Source organism: Gavia stellata, chromosome 21, assembly GCF_030936135.1.
Source record: "Gavia stellata isolate bGavSte3 chromosome 21, bGavSte3.hap2, whole genome shotgun sequence".
Classification (NCBI taxonomy): domain Eukaryota; kingdom Metazoa; phylum Chordata; class Aves; order Gaviiformes; family Gaviidae; genus Gavia; species Gavia stellata.
The window spans coordinates 6,130,788-6,155,637 of record NC_082614.1 but is presented as its reverse complement, the minus strand read 5'-3'; the positions used below and the strand labels follow the sequence as shown (position 1 = coordinate 6,155,637).

Below are 24,850 nucleotides of genomic sequence, written 5' to 3'. Positions count from 1 at the left end.
CACTGCAAATGCGCATGGAAGCCTGGCCGTGCACTCTGGTTTGTCAAGATTTCTGCTGAAATGCTCTTCTTTCAGCTGCAACCTCCACCATAGAGTGCTGAGCTCAACGCAGAGACCATCCATAGGTTCCTCCGTAGGAACAGTGCACGCTTTTTGTGTCACCTTTGCAAAATCGGTGGCCTGAGCAAACACCACAGCTCTCTGCAAAGGCTGGGCACTGTATATGCCGTGCTGGCTTCATTCCCAGCCCTGTGCAAGCTCTCGTGGTGCTCCTTTTAGACTGTTCTTTGGAGTCTTCAGTTTGCTCTCTGAGTGCTTCCCTGGATCTGATGCTTCTATGATGAGTTTGTGATAATGCAGTCTCAGAGTTCAGCAACTGCTGTCCAAGAGAAAGTGGCAAAACATCTTGGGAACTGAGCTCTGCCACAGTCTGGCAGCAAATTTATTGCAGTGACATTTGTTAGTGGCAATGCAGTGTGGGTCACAGGCACGTCCTTCCCCACAGCATCCAGGGTAGCATGAGCTCCAAATTGCAGGGCACTGCATCACTGCTGCATAAACTAACAGCTGTGAGAGCCACTTTGCATCCTAATGGGAGCCAAGAGAGCACTCACACCAACCAAAACCCACAAGTCTGTGATCTTGCTTCCTGGTTATCTCCTCTGGACTGAGTTTACTTGCTCTCCTGTCATTCTTCCCTCCTGGCTCACATCCTCACTGCTTTCACATGGCTTCATTCAGTCAGAGCCCACAGCACTGCCCTGATGCTGGGCAGATGCCCCGTGGATGCTGAGTTCCGCTCACCCGGCACCAACCAGCCCAGCTGCTTCCCTGCCATGAGCACAGCCGCCCTCCACTCCTGCCGAGATGCGGGGAGCACTCTCTCCTTGCTATTGCTGGCCCTGGCTTGCCAAGCTGGCCTGTACACACTGGGGATGGACACCTTCCACTCATCACGGGAAAAGATGATGCCTGAGCAATGCGGAGAAGCAGGAGGGTCCCAGCAGCAGCGAGGCTGAGCTGAGAGGGGTTGGGGGAGTGGTACCTGTTCCAGGGAGGTGCGCAGGAGGGGGGAGAGGGAGGGAGGTGAGGGGCTTGGCTGCTCTGAGCAGAAAGGTGTGTGACGAAAAGCCTCGACCCACACCCTGAATTCCACAGCTCGTCTCCGGGGACAGGAGGAGGGAGAGAGGACAGGATGGGACATTTCCAGCAGACCCATAACTTGTTCGTAAAAGCCTCATCTCACCAGCCCTGCCTGCCTCCTCCCCCATCGTCTCACGCTGGGTTTTATTAATGCAGTCCCCCTTAGGCTAGAGGGAATCACATCCCAGGAGACATTCCAGTCTCGGCTCAGCTTCGGAGGGGATCAGAGGGAGCCAAGGGTGGGGGGCGTTTCACCAGGACGGTTCATTTGTGGAGAGCTGGCAGGTCGGGAGCGCTGCAAGACGGCACAGGCAGTCTCCTTATCAGACACTGAGCAGCCGCAGGCTGGAGTTGAGTCTCTGCTGTGCTCTCGTACTCTGGCTCTGTATCTCCCAAAGACCAGTTATTTCTGCTCTGTCCAGGCTGCTGGCTGGAAGCTCTTAACCTGGGCTCTGCTGGGTGCCAGGTGCACGGCTGGGCACGGGGATTCCGGGCAGGGAGTCTCGCCCTTTTGCTCAGGTGATGAACACAACTGTTGGTGATGTGCAGCCGGGTCCGTACTGCTGCAGGGGCTCAGCCATGGGTCAGCACCCTTCCCCGTGCACCAACAGGGCCTCAACCACCAGCTCCTCGCAGCTGTCGCGCTCTGCACCGGTTGGGGCTGACACCTCTCGCCAGGAATGGGAGCTGGCTCCCCGGTGTCTGGCTCCTCAGGTGAATTGTGGTGTGCCCTGAGCCTACGCCAGGAAAATGCCAGCAGATAAAACTCCGTCTCAGGCCAAGAGACACGAAGATGGATGTGTTTTCCTTGCCTGGCTTATCTTGCAGGCAGTGCTTCTCACTGGAGCCCAGCACTGTTTGTGTGCGCTTGGCTCCTGGCACGAGGGCAGAAGATGATTAGACAACAAACACTGTGGTGTACCTCTCCTGGGGCTGCAGCCTGCCCCTGCCCTGCCGAGACCACGGCCCAGCAGGGAGTTGCTTCCCCGGGAGCCGAATCCCAGGGCTGGCTGCAGCTGCACCAGGGCTGCAGGGGGAGAAGGGGGAGGAAGAGCTGCACGACCCCGCAGCTGCTTGGGCACCACGTGAGCTGGAATGCGAGCTACATGGGGGACGGGGCTGTGGCTGCCTTAGCTGCTCCCCCAGAGACCTGCTCCTGGACTGGACGCCTGCGCAGATGCAGTGCACCTCTGCAAGGTGAGGGGCAGGACAGTCCTGCCACCATCTTGCTTGTTCCTAGGTTGGAGGAGACAGCGGCGCCGGCCCAGCAGCACTGCAGGTGGTCATGCGCTCAGCCCAGGGGCTCTGCTCCACTGGTGCCCCTTGATTTCACACGGGCAGTGCATGAGGCAGATCCCAACCATGTCAGACTCTGCACCACTGGCTTCAACCCAGAATCAAGGTCAAGGAAGGGGTTTCTTTTAAAGGCAAAACCAAATAAATGCAAAAGAAGTAGTAGTGGATCAAGAAAAACTTTCTGGAAAGTCATATTGAGACTGTTGCATTGGCCTAGTTAAGCTGAAGTCTGGAAAAAAAATCAAAACATTTTATTTTGGCATTTTCAAGGTGTGCTGTTTGGATCCAGGACAGCCTGCACAATTCCAGCCATTTTCATTTAAAAGATTTTAAAAAGCTAAAAAGAGCTTTGAAGCAAAGCCAACAGATATTTTTACGTATTACTTTACTTTACATACTACTTTACCTTACCACTTACGAGTCCAGGCCTAAAGGCCAAATTTCCCCTAACTCCACGTCCTCTTGTTGCCCCCTCCCCATGCCCATGCTTCGGGCTGCCAGCTGAGGAGGAGAACCAAGTAATTCAAGGCCTCTTCAAGAAATACTCCTGATCGCTGGTGTTCACAAGGGCAGTTCACTGTGCGTGACCCCCAGCCTTGTTTGCACCTACCACCACCTGTACAAACACCCACTTTGGCTGCCCAGGAGAAAACAAGATGCCAGGACTAAAGAAAAGGGGAATCCCAAAAGCGAGAGGGTGAGAACAGAGACTTGCCTGATGGGGATGTTTGTCACCCACTGAGCAGTGATGCTGGAGACACCAATTAGTGAGGCCATCACCTACAGAGAGAAGAGGAAAGACATTAGAGTAGGGAAACGAAAGGGGTTTCTCTGTCCCGGGGCACTGGCTCCTGGACCCTCCTCCAGCTGCCCAGGAGGTATAAAGCTCCATGCTGACTTTGCAGGGAACCTAAAATCAGGTCCCCAGCCACACGGAATACAGCGGTGAAAGTCACACCAGGGAGGTGGCAGGAAACAAAGGACTTTCAACAGACCGGCTTAATCCATTTAAATTCAGTTTCTCTCTCACTTCCCCCCCTCCTTTCCCCTTCGCTCTCATCAGAGACCTCTTCCCCCATCTCCTCTCAGTCCGAAGTGCCTTACAGCAGTTTCACACCCAAGTGGCCCATGGACTGAAAGAGTTACTCCACCTCTTTGCGGCTCACAAGAGAGCAGAATCAGCCCTGGTGTTTCCTTCCTCCCTCTTGCACAGTGTCTTTCCACCAAACACCCGCTGGGGAGGGGGCTGCTGAGAGAGATTAGCCCTGGTTGGTGGTTCCTGTCGAGACTCGCGTCACGTCATGATGCCACTTAGCTTGTCCAGGTGTTCACAAGGTCCCTCCTTGCTGGAAAGCCTTAGGGGAGTGGAAGAAGAGCTAATGCTTGTGGCCAGAAGGACTTGGAAAACCCATCACAGCTCTGCTGATTGCTAGGACTGGAAAGCATTGAGGCAGGTGCCGAGCAAGAAGAGCCACACGTGGGGATGCTGTGTCAGCAAAATCAGTGACTGGTGGGACCTCCTTATCACGAAGGCTTCCACTGAGCACCTGCAGCCATCACGAGATGCCTGAACCCCAAATTTGGCTCCAGCCTGGCAGAAGCTGCAGGAAAGCAAGCAGACAGCGCCTGCACTGAGACATGTCAGGCTGTTGGCACTCTGGGGCTGGGGTGGGAGCCCTGTGCTCATCTGCCAGCAGCCTCTGTATGTTCAGCAAGCTGCAGACTGAGGCAGGCATGAGGGCTGCATGGGCAGGACAGACAGTGGCTGAGAGAGCTCCCAGCACAGGAGTGCTGGCAAAAAGGACTTCTGCAAGCTGCGCATAGGGCCCTCAGCAGCAGGTGAGCACACAAGCCCCCAAAACACCCAGTGGGCCATTTTCCTGCTGCTAAACATGTAGTTGCATGGCTGGGAAATATTTGTAATCCCAAACACACCATGCACTTTCTTTTGTGTTAAATGCCTTGGCAGGAGCCAGCAGTTCTCACATGCGGTCCCATCTCTGCAAGGACAGTGTTTCCCAGAACACCCCCTTCCAAAATCTCCCTTTATTAAGAATAGCCAAACTGCCTGTTGCTGCCTCACAGGCTGCTCCCACGCCTCTCTCCGCTTCCCCAGGGCACCAACAGGCTCCACTGCCATGGGCTGGAAGGCACCAAGCTCCCAGAGACACCAGCATTCAAAGAAAAGACACTAAAGAAAAGAGAAACAAAAGCAGGAAAGCTTTTCTCGCAGGGACCCAGCTGTCTGGCTCAGAGCAAGGCAAGAAAGTAGGATCTGCTCTGCATTCCCAGGGCACAGGCAGAACAGCAGGAGAAGGGTAAATTCCACAGTGTAAAGTCTGAGCCCTGTGAACACCAGCTCCTCGCTTCTTCCTTTTTGCTTTTTCCCTCTCGGGGATACACCAAACACACTGCTCTGGTGCGGGGACATCTAGCTAACAGCCCACTAGCTAAGCACAGCAGCACCTTCCAAGCATGGCCACAACCAGGCTCTTTCTTCTCACATCTGTGTACCGTACCCAGTATTTACATCCTCAGTATGGTTCCCATAAAACAAAACATGAGCAACTGATCACAGACAAAATAAAACAGTAATACAGTCCGGAATGTCAGGAAGCCTTACCCACTCCCTGCACACCAGCCCAGGCAGCTGGAGATCAAAGTCGTCTTATTTGCATACATTTCTTGAAATAATTTGCAGCTAAACTCAGTCTGCTGAGGGGATGCTGACACAGTCCAGGGCTTCTCCCATAGAAACAGGAACCGAGAAACCAGATCTGTGCATTGCTGCCTCCATCTCCAGGTGGCTGAGTCGATTGAAGGCTTTGGCTTCTCCAAAATGAGGGGTGTTCCCTTCCTTCCCCTTCCTCAGCATCCTGCACAGGGAAAGCCTTCTTGCAAATGGCAAGTGAAGGGCTAGGCGCACGCAGATGGCTTCAGCGGAGCTCTGCACAGGCAAAGCGGGGATGCAGACACATTTAAACCCAGAGCTCAGATATTCCCCATGGGGACTGAGTGGTCTTGGTGGGTACTGAGGGTCTAAGAGGATTGGTTTTAATCCTTGGTAGGCAGGAGAGGTGAAAGGCACCTTTAAACCGACCCGTTTAAAGCCATCCCAATCCAGATAGAAACCAGTTGCAGGACTGGAAGCACCGACACCGAGCCTAAGTGACTCCAGCTCCTTCGCCTGTAGATGCAAAAGCCGGGCGGCCAGGCGGAGGATCCCCCCCGGGGAGCAACGCATGGCCCCAGGGACCTCCACAGCCCGCTCCGGGGGGGGGGCACCCGGTTGCACGGAGGCCAGGGGCCCGTGCCGGGTAGGCGCGGGAGGGGGGTCCCGCCCGTCCCGCCCCGCTCCGCCCCGCCGCCGGGGGCGGCGGGGCGGAGCGGGGCGGGACGGGCGGGACCCCCCTCCCGCGGTGCCGCCGGGCCGTGTCCCCCCGGCCCGTAGAGCCGCGGCTCGGGGAGAACAAAAGGCAGGAGCGGGAGGAGGCGCGGGGAGGAGGGCAGGCGGTCACGGGCGGGGGGATAAAAGGCTGAGCGGGGACCCCCACACACTCTGCCCCATGTCCGATCCCGCTCCGCCGCCCGGTATGGCCCGTCCGCCGCTGCCCGCCACCGCCGCGTTGCTGGCCGCCGCCTTGCTGCACTGCGCGCCCGCTGCGCCCGCCCGCCGACATAAGCCGGTGAGTCGGGACCACCCGCTGCCTCCGTGTGTCCGTCCGTTCCGCCCCCCCCAGCCCCAAATCCCAGCCGCCCCTTGCCCCGCGGCTCCCCGGTGCAGCCCCGAGGGGAGCATCTCCCCGGCAGACCCCCCCCCCGCTGAGCGGGGTGAGCCGCCCCCCCCCCCTTCACCCCCCCCCCAAGCCGCCCTCGGGATGCCGGCACGGGCAGCGATGCGCTGCCGGGAGTCACCGGCCAGGGGACGGCTGCCCCAGCCCCGGCGATGCCCCAGCGGTACCCCCCGCCCGGGCACCCCCGCTCCGCCGGCTCCTCTTGGCGTCTTAGGGAAGTTTTCCCGGGCGTGCTCCCTTCTGCGGAGCGAAGAAGGGAGAAAACAGGGCGCGGGACAGGGAGGGTTTACGAGAGGACACGGGATCCCCCCTTCCTTTAAAGGCAGCAGAGCACTCGCTGCCTGCTAATAACACCCCCCGCATGCTGTGCTGGCAGTTCCGAGAAGTGTTACGGGGAGACGAGACCGGAGGGATGAATCAAAGGCGCAGGCAGGAGGGGAGCAGCGGGGCTCTTTCTCCCCGCACATGCCAGCCCCATCCCAGCACCTGGGATGGAGCTGCCAGCAGCAGGGACGGCCGCTGCCGGAGCGGAGCAGCGGCGTGCGAGGGATTCGGGGGACGGGAGAAGACAGAGAGCTCCTTGTGCTGGGAATGTGTGCCTGCGTAATTGGGTTATTACATACATGCGCTCCGCCAGTGTGCCGTAAAATAATGACAGAGCAAATGCCCGGTAGCAGCCCAAGGGGATTAGTTCAGGTTCTGTCGATGGTTTTATTATCAGCTCTGTCATCTGAGTACTTTCTAACTTGGCTGCTAAATATGCTGTGGGCTGGGACTTGGCACAGAGCAGCCTTGGCCCCCGAAGTGCTTATATTATTCCAAACAAAATGTCACTGCGCTTGGCTCCGCTCTGCCTCTAAGGACGGTGAGGCCAAGGACTCGGGCGGTGGCACTCCACACCCCAGTTATGACACCGCTCCGCGGATTTCATCCCCGTCTGAATGCGGCAAGTGGTGGGTGGGAGGAACCTGCCTAAAGCTGGAGACCCCCGGTTCCTGCGGGAATGTTGATTGGGCTGGTGGGTGCCTCACGCTCTGCCCTGTGCAAGCTGAGAAGCTGCTGCTCCTGGAGGGACCCGCACAGCCTTTGGTCCCGGTCTTGCTGTCAGCAAGGACCTGTGCGGGATCCCTGGGTAAGGGAGAGCCAGCCTGGATTTCACACCGGCTGAACTTGAGTCCGGTCCAGCTGCGACATGCACTGTTCATCTTCTGCCGGTGCTCACAGCTGCTGACTGACTGCGGGGGTTGCTGGGACTCACCCACCTTGGCCAGTACCCCTTGAACGGGGGGAATACACCAAACTGCTGGACAAGCACAGAGTTAATGCAGGAATCCAGGTCTGCTCAGGCTCCTGGTTCATCTAATCCACCACCACACTCCTGAAGAAGGTCCCCCCAGTTGGTACTCTGCTGCCCAGAGATGGTTTCTTCCTCATCCCAGGCTGATGCTCTGCATCGTGAGTGCTAATACTTTACTCTTGGCTGGAGTAACTCCAGGTGATGCTCCTACAGGTATGTTTTGTTCAGGAACGTCTTGTGCTTGTGTGTTTGACCAGTTGTGTGGAGCTTGGGATTTCAAATCAATGTATTTCACTCAGTCTTTGCAGAGGTGGTGGCTGCATTGGTTTGGGGTTGGAAATGGACAGATGATCTCCCCTCCTTTCAAATAGCAGTTCTCTTACCCCAAATAGCTGCCCTTTCTCGTTCCTTATCTGGTGTCAAGGCTTCTGAAGGTCATTCTAGCGCCTCTGAGGTAAAGCCAGCATCACGGTGGTTGCTCTCACATATGACGTAAGTAAGTTGACAGCAGTGCACCCCATTCCTCCTCCAGCTGGGGTACGCATGTCAGCGTGGAAAGGCTAAAGTGGGATTTCTGGGCTGACAGTGGCCTGTGCATGAGTTTCTGGCTTCAGCCCTTCTCTCCCCTCTCTTACTAGAGAGCTCTGCCATGCCATTGCATCTTCACTTCTCTGGCTTCTTTTAGTCTCTCCGCACAAAGAGATGTTTCCCGATGTCTAACAGCAGCTCATTTCCTGTCTGGGCACCTTTTGCTGTCGGGTGATGAATGAGAAAGGAGCTGAGGGGCTGAGCTGGGAAAAGAGACTCACACTCCTCCAAGGCAGACGATGGTGACTTCCTCGAGCTGTGCTAGTAGATGGGGTGGGCAAGGACCACACTAGGCAGCAGCTGGTGCAGCGGGATGCTGCACAGTGACTATTCGGTGCTCCAGTAACAACTCACAACAGCAATACTGAGGGGAAAGGGAATCGAGGGCTCAGATTCATTTTAAAGCCAGGCTACACCGGGCAAGTTGCAGAAGGAGCTGTGTTCTTTGTAGCAAACCCTGTAGATATCCTTCACTTTTACATTAGCACCTAAAGAAAGAAAGAGAAAACTGAGAGCAGAATACAGGCTGTGTCTGGTGTCCACTGTAAAACTTGAGAACAAAAGATCTGCAGTCCTCGGGGCAGTGCACGCGCAGAGACTGAATTCCTGCATTGCTTTCCACTCCCCTGGGAAATCAAAGTCAGTCCATTTGCTGGGAAACTATCTCTCCATGGAGAAGTGGTGGGCACCCTCCCAGCTGCCAGCATAATCCCTCGGGAGCCGTATCCTGCAGTTCTCGCCCCGAACCCAGCAGGTTTCCCCCTGGAAGCATGGTGCTGCCTTCCCCACAGTCCTGGAGCTGCAGAGGCCGCCTGCCTCACTCAAGGGCTCAGGCAGCTCCTGCAGGAAGGGTTTGATTTGCACTGTTTGGTTTGGCTATTTAAATACTGCAGTGAGTGTTGGGGTAATTTTAGGCATGTTTATCCTCTGCTCTGGGAGAAACTCAAGACACATGTAAGCAGTTATTCTCCAGCGTGTTTGTTGTGTTTGTGCTTTCACATGTGACACACACGCACACCCTGCAGTGTGGCAAGACTTGGGGTGTGCAGCTGGCAAAGAGGACTGGGGAGGGAGAAGAGCAGGGAGGAGAGAAGCACTTTGGGGAGGATCCCCCACTGCAGCTCACGCTGCACTTTGCTTGCTTGCCCCATGCATATCTTGCCCTGGCACCATAACCTGGGCGGCTCAGCAGAGCCAGGGTGCACTGTATAGGTCTTGTTTAAAAAAGGATCTTCCGTGGAAAAATTGTCCTGCTGAGACTATTCACACCACAGACGCTGCCAGCTCTTTCCTACTAATCCCAAATATGCAGACAGGTAAATGAAAGGTTCCTGGATATTCTTACACTGGGGATGGCTCAGCCTGTAATGTGAATGAATGGAAGAACTGCTGAGTCTGCACATAGCTGTCTGGCAAAATGAAAAGTGGAGCACTTTGGGGGTTCACTGAGGGCCACAGACATGTTTTTAGAGGTTCACTGAGATCCCGGTGCAGATGAGACCCACAAGAAGAGACAGGTGACCCGATCTCTTCCTCTTAGTGGCATTTGGGCAGGAGAGAAGCATCACTATCTCGCAAAACTGGCTCTGTGAAAATTAGTGGAGGGGGACCCCGCCCTCCAGACATCTCCAGAAGATTGGGCAGGGGGACGGTGGTTGTCTTGGGGGTTTGGAGATCCCAGCCTGCACATCTGAGCAGCATACACTCCCTAAGGGTAGAACATCCCCCCATAGCTCTGAAGAGGGCTGCACTGTGCCAGATGGCCGTACCTGGTGGGAGATGTCCTGGCTGTTGGCCTTGGGCTCGGCACCGATAGCTCCTTGCTCACCTCAACTTGGATGTAGTTGCATGAATAACAAAACCTCTCAACCCTCTTCCTTCTCTGCCTGGAGTGTGCTGCATCCTAGAGCAGTTTCTTGGTTTCAAGGGGATTTCTAGGTCATCAGATGAAGGGCTCTTGAAACCTTTTGCTATCCTGGCATCCTGGGGCTTGTTTGCTTTGTGAGTACTCCCCTTTCTGGCAAACTGTTGCTTGGGTGACACCAGCAGCTTGGTTGCAGTGTTGTTGATGGACTAGACTCACAAACTGTCACGTAATTAAAGTGTCTGATAATAAAAATAGTCCTGCAGTGTTTATTCATTTGCTTTCTCTTGTTACATCAGAGCCTGGGTCTCCTCATTCTGTCTGTGGGCATAAACATTTGCAGTCCATAATGTTTCATGTTCCACGTTGCTTAGGAAAAATAAACATTTTCCTTTTTTCATTGCCAACAACAACTACCACCAAATAATCCGGAAACAAACTGTCAGGCCCTAGGAGGTAGTGCTTGATGGTGCCACGGAGTATGGGAAGTGAGCGGAGAGAAACCTCCAACTGTGTATGCACGGCCAGACACTGCAGCACCTCCCATTTGGCCAAAGTTTGGTCAAAGTTTGGCCTCGGACCTTGCGTTCCCCCTGGCTCTGTCTGCAGCGGGACTGGGCTGCAGCCCAGCATGAAGGAGCCAATCCTGTAGCAGAAGTATTTTGTGTAAGCAAAGAATTTGTAGTTAGAGGGGTTGGGAGACTCTGCCTTGTTCTGGGGGAGGTAGGATCAATAAACCTGGTAGCTTTGCCTAGGTTGGTGACAGTGCCTTGATCAGGAGCATGCTTAGCTCAGGGTCTGACTAGACCACAAACATAATCTGTTACTGCCATGAAATTCCAGCTGCCGCATTAGCACCTTCCGAGGCCAGTCAGCTTTTGGGACACAACCTGACCGGGGTGGAGCTGGCTCCAGTTTTACACTAACCATCAGCTGTAGCTGCACTTTCAAATCCAACCCCTGCAAATTCATGCTGGGCTGAGAGGCAGGCTGGCCAAAAAGCCAGCAATGGTACTCTGTGCATCAGGACAACAGTGCTGATCTCAGGCAGGAACATTGCTGCAGCCTGGTAGGGGGGTGCAGAGCCCCTGGGGGGCACAGCCAACTGACAGCAGACAGAAACGGGATGAGAGAACTGTCCTACATGAGAACTGCAAGAGAAAGCATCTCCACTCACCTTCCCCACATATTGAACTAAGGGCAGGAGTGCCCCAACATGCAGGCTCAGAGGCAGGAGGAGGATAATACTACTAGCCAAAGAGGCAGCAAACACCAGGGCCTCGCCAAACACTCAGAGTAACAGAAGGAGAAAGCAGGAAGAAATGGAAAAGCAGCAGCAGAAGGGACAGGGAGGTGGGGATAAAACCCCTGAGTTCATCCCCCAGTAGAAGAGGAAACAGCCCCCAATGACAGGGGAAGTATCCAAGACCGATGGGATTCGTGTTGTAACTTGTCCAGTCACTCCCATCTGATGGGGAGGGGGTCTCCTTTCCTGTCCATGCTGCAGGAGCAGGCGGGAGCCCAGGTAATTAGGTACACGACAGATGAGACAAGTTTAAGTTCAGGGCAGGCAGCAGAGGATGGACCCAGGCAGAGGAGAGCACTGGTTTTGTCAGTACCAGGCACTGGCCTCACTCTTGAGGTTTTTTATACATAGCATTGCTGATGCTGCACCGTAGCCGTACTGCTCTGGCTGCTTTTCCTCCCAGGAGGCTCTGGAGGGCGAGTGCTGCCCAAAACAATGAGGTTAAAGATGCTCCCGGCTCCTCGGGATGGCTGGAACACTTCCTGGGAAGCTTGGCTGGTGTTCATCTGGCCCCAGCAGACCCAGAAGTGATGGTTGTTGTATCGCAGCACTTGAGGGCTGATAAAGCTGCAAGGAATCGAGTGGGCAGTCTGTACCTCAGCTGTGGTTTCTGCACTCCCATGGGATCTGTCCTTTCCCTCCTGTCCCCTGCCTCAGCCTTTCAGTCACAAGGCTGCTAGGAAGAGGCACTTTCTTTGTGAGGGGCTGTGGCCAGCCTGCAGCACAGTCCTCTCTGTGTATAGGTTTGCTCCTCTGCTGTCCTCACTGCCCTCAACCCTTGGTTTCAGGCCTGGCAGCTGCTCTGCGCTCGTGTTGCGCAGAGATTTTGCTGCTCAGTCTCTTGCAAAGCCTCTTCCCTTGGCTAAAAGCTGTCTGTTCCCATGCACAGCAGCCACCTCAACTGAGGGTTATACTGTGACGGGCAGTGCAAGTGGCTGCGCACAGACTTAGCCGGAGGCTCAGATCCGGCTCTGCACTCAGCTGGTCTGAACACCTGCCCCGGGTTGCAGGGACTTCCTTTGCTTTTGGTCTTTGGTAATCCTTTCTCCTCCACTGGTGGGATGGGAGGAGTGGGGATGCTTTGATAGTTACCGAGCAGCCACTGCCTTCCTCACCCTCTCTTCACAAGTTAGCACTAGCTTCAGCAGCAGCACAGCCCTAAGCAAACCCCTAAGCTTACAGTTGGGGCATTATACCACCGCTCAGGAGAACAAAGCAGGATCTCCCCAGGAGAGGGTGGCCTCAGTGCTGGGTGGGAAGGATGCAAGCTTAAGCGAGAGGACGCGTTATCTAAGCCTTGGGAAGTGCCTGCAGCAAGGTGTGTCCAGCCAAGGAGACCGAAATCTCCAGCCTGACGTGTCTCCTGAGCATTGTTTGGCAAGTGGTTTCTGCCGGTCACATTTCCCCTTGCCGGCTGCGCCTGCAGTGGCATTTTCCAGCCCTTTCCTGCCATGGTGCTAATGTTGGTGCAATGACGACAGGGAGAGACTTGCTGTTTGTCTAGGGGCACAGGAAGCACACGGGGCAGCAGGGCAGGTCTTGCCTCCTGCCTCCACCCAGAGCTGTTCGTAGGGCCATGCTGTGTCCCCTCCCAGGGCCAGGTCATGGCAGAGGCCCGGCAGGCAGGAGCAGGGATGGTCCTGCCTAAGGCGAGATGGGGTTTGGATGGCTGGAAGCTGGGATTCATGCCAGTGGCCTTGAGCTAACCAAATAGGAGAGAGAAAACCTACCTCTGGTCCGCCTCTGAACATGGGATCACTTGGGGTGAGAAGGAAAGAGGCAGTTCCTCCTCCCTCTGCTCCTGCTCAGAGGAAAGTGATAATCTTCAGTTTATGTCAGTGCCCCCAGCCGGGAAGGAAATGACCAGCCTTCCTGGGAGACTGCGGCGTTGTGCTTAGCATAGCCAAGACAAAAAAACAGGAGTAAGCCCATCTGTAAGCCTCAGCCTGCTCACTTACCTGGGCAACTCCTGAGGATTTCCTAGTGCTCCAAGTTCCACAGTGAGGGATCTCCCCAGGGTCCATCTCCACTCTCCCCACATCCCTCGGAGCAGCTGTCCTGCACCTCCTGGTCCTGGGAAACCAGACACGTTCATCACCCCATATACTCAGGCAGCAGGACCTGCCTCTGGTGGCAGTGGGTGCTCTCGAGCACACCCAGGAGCAAGGAGCCGAGTGGCCCTCCAGGCTGGGCTTTGGTGACACAGCTGCCATTATGTGCTTGGCAGAGGGTCTCATTGGGGCTGGGAGCAAGATGTTGGCCAGCACATGAACTTTATCAGCTCCTCCTGCCAGCTGTCCTTCGCAGGCGCTAGCTGCCAGCCCAGGCTGGGTGCCAGGCAGCCCTTAGAGAGACAGGTACCTCTGACCTGGCAGGTCCACAGCATTCAGCAGGAGCAGCCTGGTGCAGAATCCCCTGGGACAGGCCAGCCCGTACACCCTCCTTCCACTAAAGCACTGGATGGATTTCCAGTGCCACGGCTGGTGGGTTAGGTAGGCTTTGCTGTTTGGGATGTAAAATGGCTTTCTCTCCTCACATGTGTTGATGGTGCAGTTCCCGTGGTGTGTGAAAGTGCACTGGGACACTAGGATTGGGTCGATGGTTTCTAAAGCAAAGGCTGGCAGGTGCCAAGCCACCAAGGGTGTCTGGCTGACTGGGGAGGACAAGCCAGCAAACTGGAGTGGTGACAGACACATGAAGAGCCAGACACCTAAACTGCACCTTGTGTGACCTCCCAGGCTCCTGTGTCCATCTGTGCATCGCTCAGAGGCACAGGGCCATTACCGAGTCAGGAGCTCGGTAGCGGAATTAATGCCAAGGGCTTCACACTTCATTCCAGCCCGCATGAATGGGCTCATTGTAGGGAACAGAGTGGCGGCAGCACGCGAATTACACGGCATCATGGCAGCCCTGGCATCATGCCTGCCTGACCTTTGTCTCCCCGGCAGGGCAGCCAGGAGAGCTGGCCTGGAAGAAGGCAGCTCTTTGAAGGGGACCTCTAAACCCCTGGTCTTCGCTCTGGAGCCCTGCCTGTCTGAGTAGAGATGTGTCAGTGCTGCATCTCAGCTCCTCCTGCTCAAACACCTTTAAATTTGTCTGCACAGAATCAGGCAAAAAATTCTGCATTTGGACTTCTGGCTTGTGCAGCATGGTGACGCGGAGACCAAGTGCCTCTCACCCCACATGCCTCACAGCAGGCTGGGGATTATGCTTGGGTCACATTTCGTGGTGGCCCCATAGTCCCGCTGTCAGGTGGGAAACCAATGGAAGTCAGCTAATTAGCACTAATTAATGTTGCCAAAAGGAACCGTGCTTTTCCAAATAAGTGTGGGAGAGCCCAGGTGATCTTATCCCCAAGCAGAGTCACTGGCGCAGTGAGGGAAGGGAGTATAGTCCTGTCCATCCCTCTGCAGAGTTGGTGACCTCAGGCAGTGATAGGGGCTGCTGCTCTCTTTCCCGTGGGCTGGGCTCTAAGTCACCTCCTGATCCGTGTGTCCTGCTCTCCAGCTTGCACTGTCCCCCAGCCATGCTGAGAGCCTGCTCACCACGCCAGGACAGCAAGGGGACACCATGGGAGTGACAACAGGGAGCACAACTGTGTGCTAGCGACTAAAGGCTTCCTCCCATTAATATCACCTCCACCCGGGGCCAGGAGGGAATAAAGGATGTGGGGCAAAGGGGGAGAATTTACTCCCTAGTGATTTGTTTCGTTCTTGAAGTGTCTGGTTCTCATCCACAGTTTGCAAAAGCATTTCCTGCCGGCCAGCTGCCAAGGAAAAACAGACCAAAAATAGCCCAGTGCTTAGGAGGTGCCATGGCATGACACAGTGCCTCCCAGGTGTGACCAGACCTGGCAGCAGCAGAGCCCAGGGAACGGAGGATGGTTGTGGAGAGCAGTTTGTGCCCTAGCCATAGGGAAAAGCCGCAGGCAGAGATGGAACTCACCGTGGCAGTGCTGCTGTGGGGAGTCGTCCACCTCTCTTCCCAGATACTGAAGTCATGGCTTTGCTTTTCCCTTTTAGGATGTGTCTCGAAAGCATCACACCTGGAAGGAGCAGAGTCCTTGGCTGTCTTCCTTGGTGAACGCTGTGGGGACCAGTGTGCCTGCCAAGGGCTTTCCCGTGGGTGCAGATGAGCAGGTGGCACGCTGGAACCCGCCCCGCTGCGGCGTGCCGGACCTCCCAGTGTCGCCGGACGGCCAGAATGGGCGGAACCGGCAGAAGCGGTTTGTCCTCTCCGGCGGACGCTGGGACAAGACTGATCTCACCTACAAGTAAGAGAGGCCCGAAACGGGAGTCAGGCTGGTTTGCTTCTCCCTCCCCAAACCTCTCAGTCTGATGTTCGCTGGAGCACGGCGTACTGTGATGTGATCATAAAAGCTGGGGGGCAGCCCTAAAACTGGGTATGGCCGGCTGGGGGGCAGGGGAGCCACGTGCTGAACCACCAGCAGGGTCGTACCCAGCACCTCCGCATCCCCTCATGCACACAGTGCCATAAACACAGCTGCCCACCCACTCTCGCCCAAACACATTCCGCACAACCACTGCGTCACCCCTCGGTCAGTCCCGCATCAACACCCCCATGTGCATGTGTTCACTTGGCTACATCAAACCCCTGACACACGCCGAGCTGAGCCTCTACCACTGGCCCTCTCCTGCTGTGCCTTCGCCCCCACAGCCACCCCGCTGTGGGCTCACTTCACAGTTTATTTTAAAAAGACCTTTTTATTCAGCTGTTACTGATGTTCCCATAAACATAACTTCAGTGTAAAGTTTTTCCCAAGTCACCCCACACATTCTCAATTGCCAATCTGCTCAACAGGCTTGCAGGAGGGTTGTGCTGCCCTCCTCAGTTGCCCACAGGGGCGTGAGTGGAGAGGTGAGCACGCTCGTATGGACTTTGACAGCACGTAAATCATCTTTTGTTTAGTTAAGTGCAGGAGACAGTTCCTCATAGCAGCAGGAGGCAATAGATAACAGGAAGGCTTCCTCCTTTTTTTTTTCGGTCAACAGCGTTAAAGAAAGAAACACAGCGGAGACGAACACACACCAACACTGTTAATGGAAGGGAAAAAAAGCTCCCTCTGCAGCAGACCTTACAGTCTGCTTATGTTACAGGAGGGCAGAAGAGGCAGCAGCTGCTCTGAGCAAGCCCAGGTTTCCAGGGGCAAAAAATGCAGAGATTGAGGAGGAGAAATCACATCACACCACCCCCAGGCACCTCTGTGGGGCTGGACTCACAGGGGACAGACCTGGGAAATGCTGCATCACTTCACTCCAGAAAAACACAGATCTGCAAAGCTCTTCAGAGAGCTCACCTCTGGGTCCACCATTCAGAGGGTTTCAACACTGATGGGATTTATCTGCTGCACATGTTGCTTAGAAGCGGGTGCCGGAGCAGTGCTTGTATGGACTGGAGATGTTCCGGTGCCGAGAGAGAGTGGCAGCCCTAGTGACGTTGATCCTACAGTTAGTGTCTTCATGACAGCAGTGTCCATGGGACAGCGGCTGATGCTCTCCTCATCCAGTGTCTGTTGCTTTTCAGAATTATCAGATTCCCATGGCAACTTGTAAAAGATAAAGTGAGAAGGACCATTGAGGAAGCTTTGAAAGTCTGGAGCGACGTGACTCCGCTGACCTTCACCGAGGTGCAGGAGGGCCGGGCTGATATCGTGATCGATTTCACAAGGTGAGCGTGGTGGGCAGCAGCACCCTCCTCCCAGACAGAGCAGCAGCTTTGCAGGCAAGACCCCAAGCCTCTAAGCAGACCAGAGAGCTGCCAGCACACAACTTAGGCACTTAAGTAGAGGCTCATATTTCTCCTTTCAGACACTGGGATATTTTTTTTTTTTTTTTTTTCCCCCCAGTTGTGGGCTGCTTGGTGTAAGTGCAGCTGTTCCGTGCTGGCTGTGCACAGTACCATTACTGATCGTTCATTAATTTTCCTGGTACATTTATGTTTCTCTGCCCACAGGCTGTTTTCCTAAGCGTTTGTTTTGACTTTCCATCTTCAGGTCCTCCATCCTGTCCCTTCACTGAACGACGTAACTGTCTGCCCAAAGACAAATATAGTTTCTTGGTTAAATGAATCTTGGCTCCCAGCCTGAAATTCACTTTTGGCAAAATGCGCACGGGGGCAAAGACTTCCCTCTGCTGCGTGTTTGCACAAAACTAATAAAGGCAGTGGAGACCGTCCAAGCAGTGATGCGATATGCACGCTGTGTGTTTGCCTGTGCCTCCCTCAGCTCTCTAAAGTGGCCACATCTCTCATGGGTTTCCTTCACTAGTCAACAGCGGGCTTGGCTTGAGTGAGGACCTGAGCGTTTGGCTGAGTTCGCTGCCGGCTGCCCCTCTGCATCCCCCCGCCGCTCAGCTATGTCAACTTAATCTTGGTTCGAGCAGTCACCTCCTTAATTCTTTAGGCTCCATGGTCAGCTTTGGGCTGGAAGCTGAACAGGGGGAGGAGAGAAACATCCCTGAGAAAACATATGAACTCCCCAGGGCTTGGTGTGACCGAGCTCTGCTTCCTCAGTGCTTGGTGTGACTAAGCTCTGCTTTCTCAGTGCCCCCATGCAGAATCGAGTTTGTGGCAATGTGAAGGGCTCAAAACAGTTGATCTGGACTGGTGGGATGAACTTGGAATGGGAGTGAGAGCTGCTGTCCCCTCGCAGTGTCTCCCCACCTTTGGCCATATGATGCTGTTCACTGGAGGTACACAGCCGTTTGGCTGAGGTGCAATGTGTCGTCCCTCCAGGTACTGGCATGGAGATAACTTGCCTTTTGATGGGCCTGGAGGGATCCTGGCACACGCGTTCTTCCCCAAGACACACCGGGAGGGAGATGTCCATTTTGACTATGACGAGACCTGGACGATTGGGAACAACCTGGGTACGGTACTGCTTCAGGGGGAGCTGTGGATGCTCCAGGATGCTTATCAGGGCACTTGGAAATGATTCAGTTGCGGTGTGAACAGGGACCCTGTAAAACTGAGAAGCAACAATCATTTTTGTGGTGTGCATTGTTGTCTCCTAACACTTACAACCCTACTGGTAGTATTCAGGTCTTTTCTTGTCACTCTTCAGCCACAGCAAAGCCTGTGTCCAGCACCAGGACCCAGGTTTCCCAGTGGGCTGCCCCTGTGTGGGGGGAGGAAGAGGGACACATCTGAGAGACGGCTCCTCTGCCCAGCCACATGCCCTGCCATTTGGGAATTGCACACAGCATTGGCAGGAGCCATTAGAAATAAAGCAGGAGAGGGACAAAGGTAAAACCGAGGCTCAAGCACTGGCTGACACAGTTGTCTTCCAAAGGACAGCCTCAGCCCCAGTCCCTGCACTCACTGTTCACCGCCTGCCTGCAAAGCATTTTCTCTTTGAACAAGTCCATAAAGGGAAACCACCCAGGCTCCAGCTCTGCCCCTGTGGCCTGGGAATGCTCTGACCATAAACAACACCAGATCAAGACAAGACTCTTTTTTTTCTTTTTCTTTTTTTTTTTTTTGCTAATAATAGATCCAAGCTGGTACCTCTCTGCTTGGTCACTCAGGGTCTGGTGTCACAGTATCTCCTGAGATACTGCAGTACCACCTGGGACCATCTGAATCAGTGACCAAAGCATCAGTTTCTGCAAGACCCACCAAAATTAACCCGGGTCAGCCCCTCCTCCTCCTTCCCAGTTTACCTACAGGGACAAAGACAGAATCACAAAGCCCAAGTTAAACCCCTGCCTCTCTGGGGTTTCCCAAACATTTTGTCCATGTTGCTGTTCAGGGCTCATATGGGCTCCCCCAAAGTCCACTCTATTGCCAGTTGTATGCCAACTTGAGTCTCTCCATGGAGCACAGGACTGCTATGTCTCCAACCGTGTTCATGCTTACCCGAAACAAGAACCACAGAGCACCAGATCTTTCTGCTCCTTAGGGAGGGGTGGGCTCTGCCATTTTTCACCCTCTTTTGGGGCTGTCTGTGTTGTTGAAGAATTTCCCACAAAGACAGTGTTGGAGGCAAACCAGGAACTGAAAATGGGTGCCAGTTCCCATCAGAATCCAGCCCTATTCCATGGCCTTTTTTTTCCCCCCTATGTCTTCCATAAATAAGTGTTGTAAAAGCTCTTTGCAGCTAATTGCCATTTAATATGCTGAAAAGAGCTTTACGATACAGACATGGATAAATCTTTATCTCAGCTCTCAATGAGACAGGGAAATCCTTAGCCTCATTTTACGGATGGGAGAGCAGAAGTACAAGGAGGGCTAAGGTGTGCCCTGGGGTCACCCCAGAGCCGTGCAGGAAGCAGGACTCCACGTGGAGGACCTTCTGCGAGGGACACAGTGGTGCTCCCCAGCACAGTTCCTTCAGGCGTACTGTTGTTCACCTCCCCCAGAGAATCTGACAATAGCGCAGCCGATCTGCCAACACTGGAAAGCATCAAGTGAGGAGCCTGCCAAACTAAACAGAAGTGTCTGAAAGTTTGTAATAAATCACTGACAGAGAAATCCCACTTTCTCAGCTGACCTAGATGTGTCGATTTAATTGGGTCAGTGCTGTGCAAATTCATCGCTTCAACATAAAGTTGACTAGTGGAGGGAGACAGGGGCTCACCTTCTCCTCCACCCTTCCCAGGCGTTCCTCCCAGCTGTATCCCCCTTGTCCCGTCCTGTCCGGTTGCTGAGAAGTGACCTGCTCCCCTGGAGCCAGCAGGGAAATCCTGCTTGGAGCAGCGAGGCTGGCTGATTCACATCCCTGCCTTTCTCATCACTTGGGCTGCAGCTTGGAGGATTTCTGGCTGAAGGCAAGTGAATGAATACGCTGGGACTTGTCAACAAACCCGCTCACAAGCTTTGCTGCTTACTATGCCTCTCTTCCAGCTTTCCCTGAAATTTATCAACTTCAAAAAGGATCCATTGGAAGTTACACAACACCTGCCAAATGACACATTTTTGCATACTGAAATCCACTTTTCCCCCCTCTCTTTTTCTACACACTCCAAGGTCACGTATTCCTAAAACATGCTCTCCTGTAAATCTACTTGAGTCTGGTGAAGAAAGCCCAGGCCTTGACACTGGATATTTTTTCATAGATTTATTTCTAAATGTCACCTTCTTGCTACAGTCCACACACAAGCAATAAATGAGCTCCCTCTGCTGTGTGACAACAGCCAGTAGCAAGTTTTCATCCCAGAGCATTCCCTCACTGACGCTGGTATCTTCCACAGTGGACATGATCTAAATGGGACCTGAATACACTACAGCTGTAGCCAACAACTGCTGCAAGGCTGGGTGGGCAAAACCCAACCTTACCACCTTGTCACCTACGTCTGTGGGCCAGACTTCCTTCCCTGTGCAAATTTCTCCTTTCCAAAAGCATATGGAAAACCCTTTTCGTCCTGGTAGCCGATGAGGTGCAGGAGCCCCTGGCAAGAGAATTACAAATTACCAACATGCCCAGGCTAATACTTGAGTGTATGAACTCACTCACGGTGCTCCTGAACCAGTGGATCCCTTAATTATGCCCTTTGACTCCTTAAAAAACACACAAACACAGCGTAGGGCTACACAGGAAAAGTCTGGGAACAACAACCTGCAAGAACTGTAGTGGAGGTAGATTTCTCTTGCCTCGCATTGGGCTCCTACAATGTACCTCAGTGCATTGCCAGTGGCTGATAACTGGTAGAAGCGAGCCTAGGAGGCAGGCATCCTCTCTGCAGGCATGGCTTGCCTGTCGCACACAAGCAGGCAAAAGCATGTCCTGTCTCTTCCCTTTGCAGGGACTGACCTCCTCCAAGTGGCTGCTCATGAGTTTGGCCACGTCCTGGGCCTGCAGCACACGGCTGTCTCCAAGTCACTGATGTCTCCTTTCTACATCTTCCGCTACCCGCTAAGCCTGAGTGAGGATGACAAGCAAGGTATCCAGTACCTCTACGGGAAACCCAAACTGGATCCCGACCCAACCCCAACTCAGCCAGCAGAGCTGCCCCCGCCGGACCTTGAAACAAATGAGATCACCAACGTGGAGGTGAGTGAGCAGCCTGTCCGTGTCCTCCTCTAACACCACACTTATTCCCGGCTGCTGGGACTGTCCTCACTGCGAGGCCAGCAGCAGGGTTACACGTGGTTTGATGTCTGTGTCTTCCACCCATGCTGCTGAGCCCAGGTCCGGACCCCACAGCTGGCACTGCCAGCCAGCCTGGGATGTGTGGGGAGGGGATCTTTGGGCAGCATGTGCCCAACCAAAACTGGCTGAAAAAGCAGGACAGTTGCCTGGACACAGGCACTTCCCATCCAGTGAACCCAGCCTGGGCGAGGGGGTTCCCGCAAGTCCAAGCACCTGACCGGCCGTGCTTTGGCAGTCTGTGCAGCCCGACGCCTGCGACACAGCTTTCGACGCCGCGTCCACCATTCGAGGGGAGCTGTTCTTCTTCAAGTCTCGCTATGTGTGGCGGCTCCGAGCTGGAAAGCTGCAGGACGGCTACCCAGCTCTGGCCTCCCGCCACTGGCAGGGGATCCCCAGCTCTGTTGATGCCACCTTCGAGGACCCTCTGGGCAATATCTGGTTTTTCCAAGGTAAGAGCTAGATTGGGATCAGACAGCTTGGAAATGCATCTCCTTTACTGAGGGGTACTCAGGACCCGACAAGTTCCTGGGAGGATAAACCTTCTGGGTATCCTCAGCAATTCAGTGATCCTTGTTATTTGTTTCCTTCTCTGTTCAGTTTAAAATTTTTAGCAGATATTGTGGGGGGAAGAGAGAAGGAGGGGTCACTTTTATTTTAGACACAGCCAAGATATCCCATTCTCCTCCTCTGGAACACAAACATTTGTTTTGAGCCTCTGCTCTAGCAATGCTGCTGGCAGAGGAGGAAGGAAACACTTGCTCCATCCCCCCAGCTGTCCTGGGAAGCACTGTGCCAGAAGAGAGCCCCAGACACTTTCACATGTTGTGAAACCCCTGAGCCTCTGGCCCCGAGACCCCGCTCCGGATGGACAGCATCTTCTCTGCTCCTCAGAGACATGGATGCGGAGCTTCTGTTGTACCCCCAGACTGAGTGAGCCTACAGGGAACCTGTGTGCAGAGCCAGGCAACCTCCTGCCACCACGGGGATTAAAAACCAATCACCCACGGGGGACCAAAGCTCCTCCTGGCCATCTCTGGAGTTCAAGACCAGCAACAAGCCCTGTTTCAGCTCCGCTGTTTTCTTCAATGCTCGTTCCAAGTGTAAATTTAATAGCAGGGATGCAGAATGACGTAGGTACCCAGGTGCCCCAGGTGTGCACACCCCGCCTGCGCACCGTGAGACGGGGTAACAGAAAGCACACCACGCGTCTCTGCAGGCAGTGTTCCTGCATAAACAGATTACTTAGCACCTGACCTGCACACAAGGACTTACAGTGCTAAAGTTGGCAGGCTCCTACCATGAGTTAAAATGAGATAAGGGGAAAGTATTACATGCCTTAGGCTAATTACAGAGATTCCCATTTTAATCTAATCTGGAAATATGCTTCCAGTCTCTATTTCAACTTGACAACTTCTTCCTGGTTTCTGTAGCTTCCTCCTTTACAGCCGCATGCTCCCTTTATGCCTGTGCATGCCCACATATGTTCTCCTCCAAGCGCTGAGTTTGCAGGATAGAGGCTGGTCTCTCCAGCCAAATCTTTTATTGTAACTTCCACAGAGAAAAGACAGCTGCTAAAACGGTCTTCCTCATCCCACCACTGACACCCTCCAGGCTGGACTGAGGTGGGAAGTCAACTCCTTGCACTGATGGCTCTTTGGGCACCTGTCAGTGACAGTGTCCACGACACTGGTGGGGTTTTTGCCTCTCAGGCAGAGCTTTCCCTGGGAGCTCTGCCAAGGCACCAGCTCCAGTTGCGCAGTTGACTGCCGAATTATCAGACACCAAAGAGCTTCTGAACCCTTGTCTCTCTTTTCTGTCTCCTCACCAGATTCTCAGTACTGGATTTACGATGGTGAGAGACGGGTATCTGGTCCCACCCCGATTGTGGAGCTGGGCCTCCCTGCATCCCCTGTGCAGGCAGCTCTGGTGTGGGGGGCTGAGAAGAACAAGATCTACATCTTCAGTGGAGGCAACTACTGGCGCTTCAACCCTCGCACCCGCCAGGTGGACAACATCTACCCCCGGACCATGGCCGACTGGCGCGGTGTCCCTCAGGAGATCGACGCAGCTTTTCAGGATGAGTTTGGTCAGTGCAGCAGGGACATGGCCTGCTCTGGGGTAGGCGCTCAGGCTGACACCACTGCCCGGCTGGAAGAACTGGGCAGATTTAGACATTTGGTAGTAGTGGATGCTTCCCAGCCATAGCACATGCCATGTAGTGTATAGAGAGAGAGGTGGCTCCCTGCAGTGCGTAGGGAACTGAGGCATCTTCCATAAAAGTGAGAAGTTTTGTCATTATTAATTGCAACAATCAACAGTTAAGTATTTGATAGAATTCAAATTTCTGACCAAGAAATGGTCACAGAGTCCTACCCAGCTGTTACCGCTCACGACAAAGAAAGCGATGAGAAGACAGCAGAAATGCTGCCCACACACTTCAGCCTAGGCAGCTGTCCTGGGTGAACAGGCTGCTTTCGGTATTGCCTAGTCCTCCCAGATATGCCCCATGCTGAAGACAGCATGGCAGTGCCACAGAAACACTGGGGACAGCCAGTGTACTTCGGACAACAGGTGCGGTGACTGCCTCTCTCCTCCCAAAGGATGCGGTGGAACAGCTCCCCACTGCTTCCAGAGCCTAAATCCCAGAGCAGCCTCCCCGCAGTAACAGATGCTCTGCAGAAGGTCGTCACAAGCTCCCTGTCATAGGCCCTGTTCAGGTCCTATACATCCTCTGCCCTCTCAGGGCCAGGCCACTACCTGGGTACAGCATATTTAAACCCACCAGGAATATAAAATAAAATCCTGCTTACTCTCCCATCAAAACTAAACCAGCGTAAGCTGCAAACCTGGGGTCAAGTGAAATGAATCTAGCAGCATCTCCTACCTCTTCCAGGCTCTCTTTTGGTACTGCACATGCTGCAGAGCATCAGCAAGACAAAATACTAAGAAAGAGCTCAGAGCTGTGCCAACCCTGTCTCTCCTAACCCCTCTTCTCACCCACAGGTTTTGCCTATTTCCTGAGAGGCCGAGATTACTGGAAGTTTGATCCAGTCCAGGTGAAAGTGCTGGAGGGCTACCCACGCCAGATCAGCCAGGACTTCTTCAGCTGTACACCTTCCTCCAACTCCTTCAGATGAGGGGGGTGCTTGTGTCCTCCACGCTCCCCTTTCATCACCCTTACCTCCAGCAGCTACACAGAGGGTTCCCTCTGCCATTCCTGGCTTCCTTCCAGGCTCAGCATCTGACACAACATGTGTCTGTCACAACAAGTGACAAAGTTTGCTCAAGTTCCAGCAGCCCCAGCTTCAGCTGCTATCAATATAAAAGCATCTGCCATGTTCTTTGCAGGCAAGAGCAGCCACCAAACCCTTAACGTGGCTATGCTCTTCCAGCAATAGCATCCCAAAAGCCATCAAGCCAGCCTGGAACAAAATCACACTCTCCTAATTAACCT

At 54.2% G+C, this 24,850-nt stretch overlaps 1 protein-coding gene across 1 annotated transcript; it reads left to right on the top strand.

The window, feature by feature from the left end:
• The first annotated feature begins 6,005 nt into the window (after positions 1-6,005).
• MMP11 (matrix metallopeptidase 11) lies at positions 6,006-24,543 on the top strand. The gene is made up of 8 exons (XM_059827831.1): positions 6,006-6,125; positions 15,311-15,561; positions 16,833-16,976; positions 18,042-18,175; positions 21,050-21,297; positions 21,632-21,845; positions 23,225-23,482; positions 24,400-24,543. The coding sequence occupies exons 1-8, from the start codon at positions 6,006-6,008 to the stop codon at positions 24,531-24,533; spliced, it is 1,503 nt and encodes a 500-aa protein (XP_059683814.1). The 3' UTR covers positions 24,534-24,543.
• Positions 24,544-24,850: the final 307 nt, after the last annotated feature.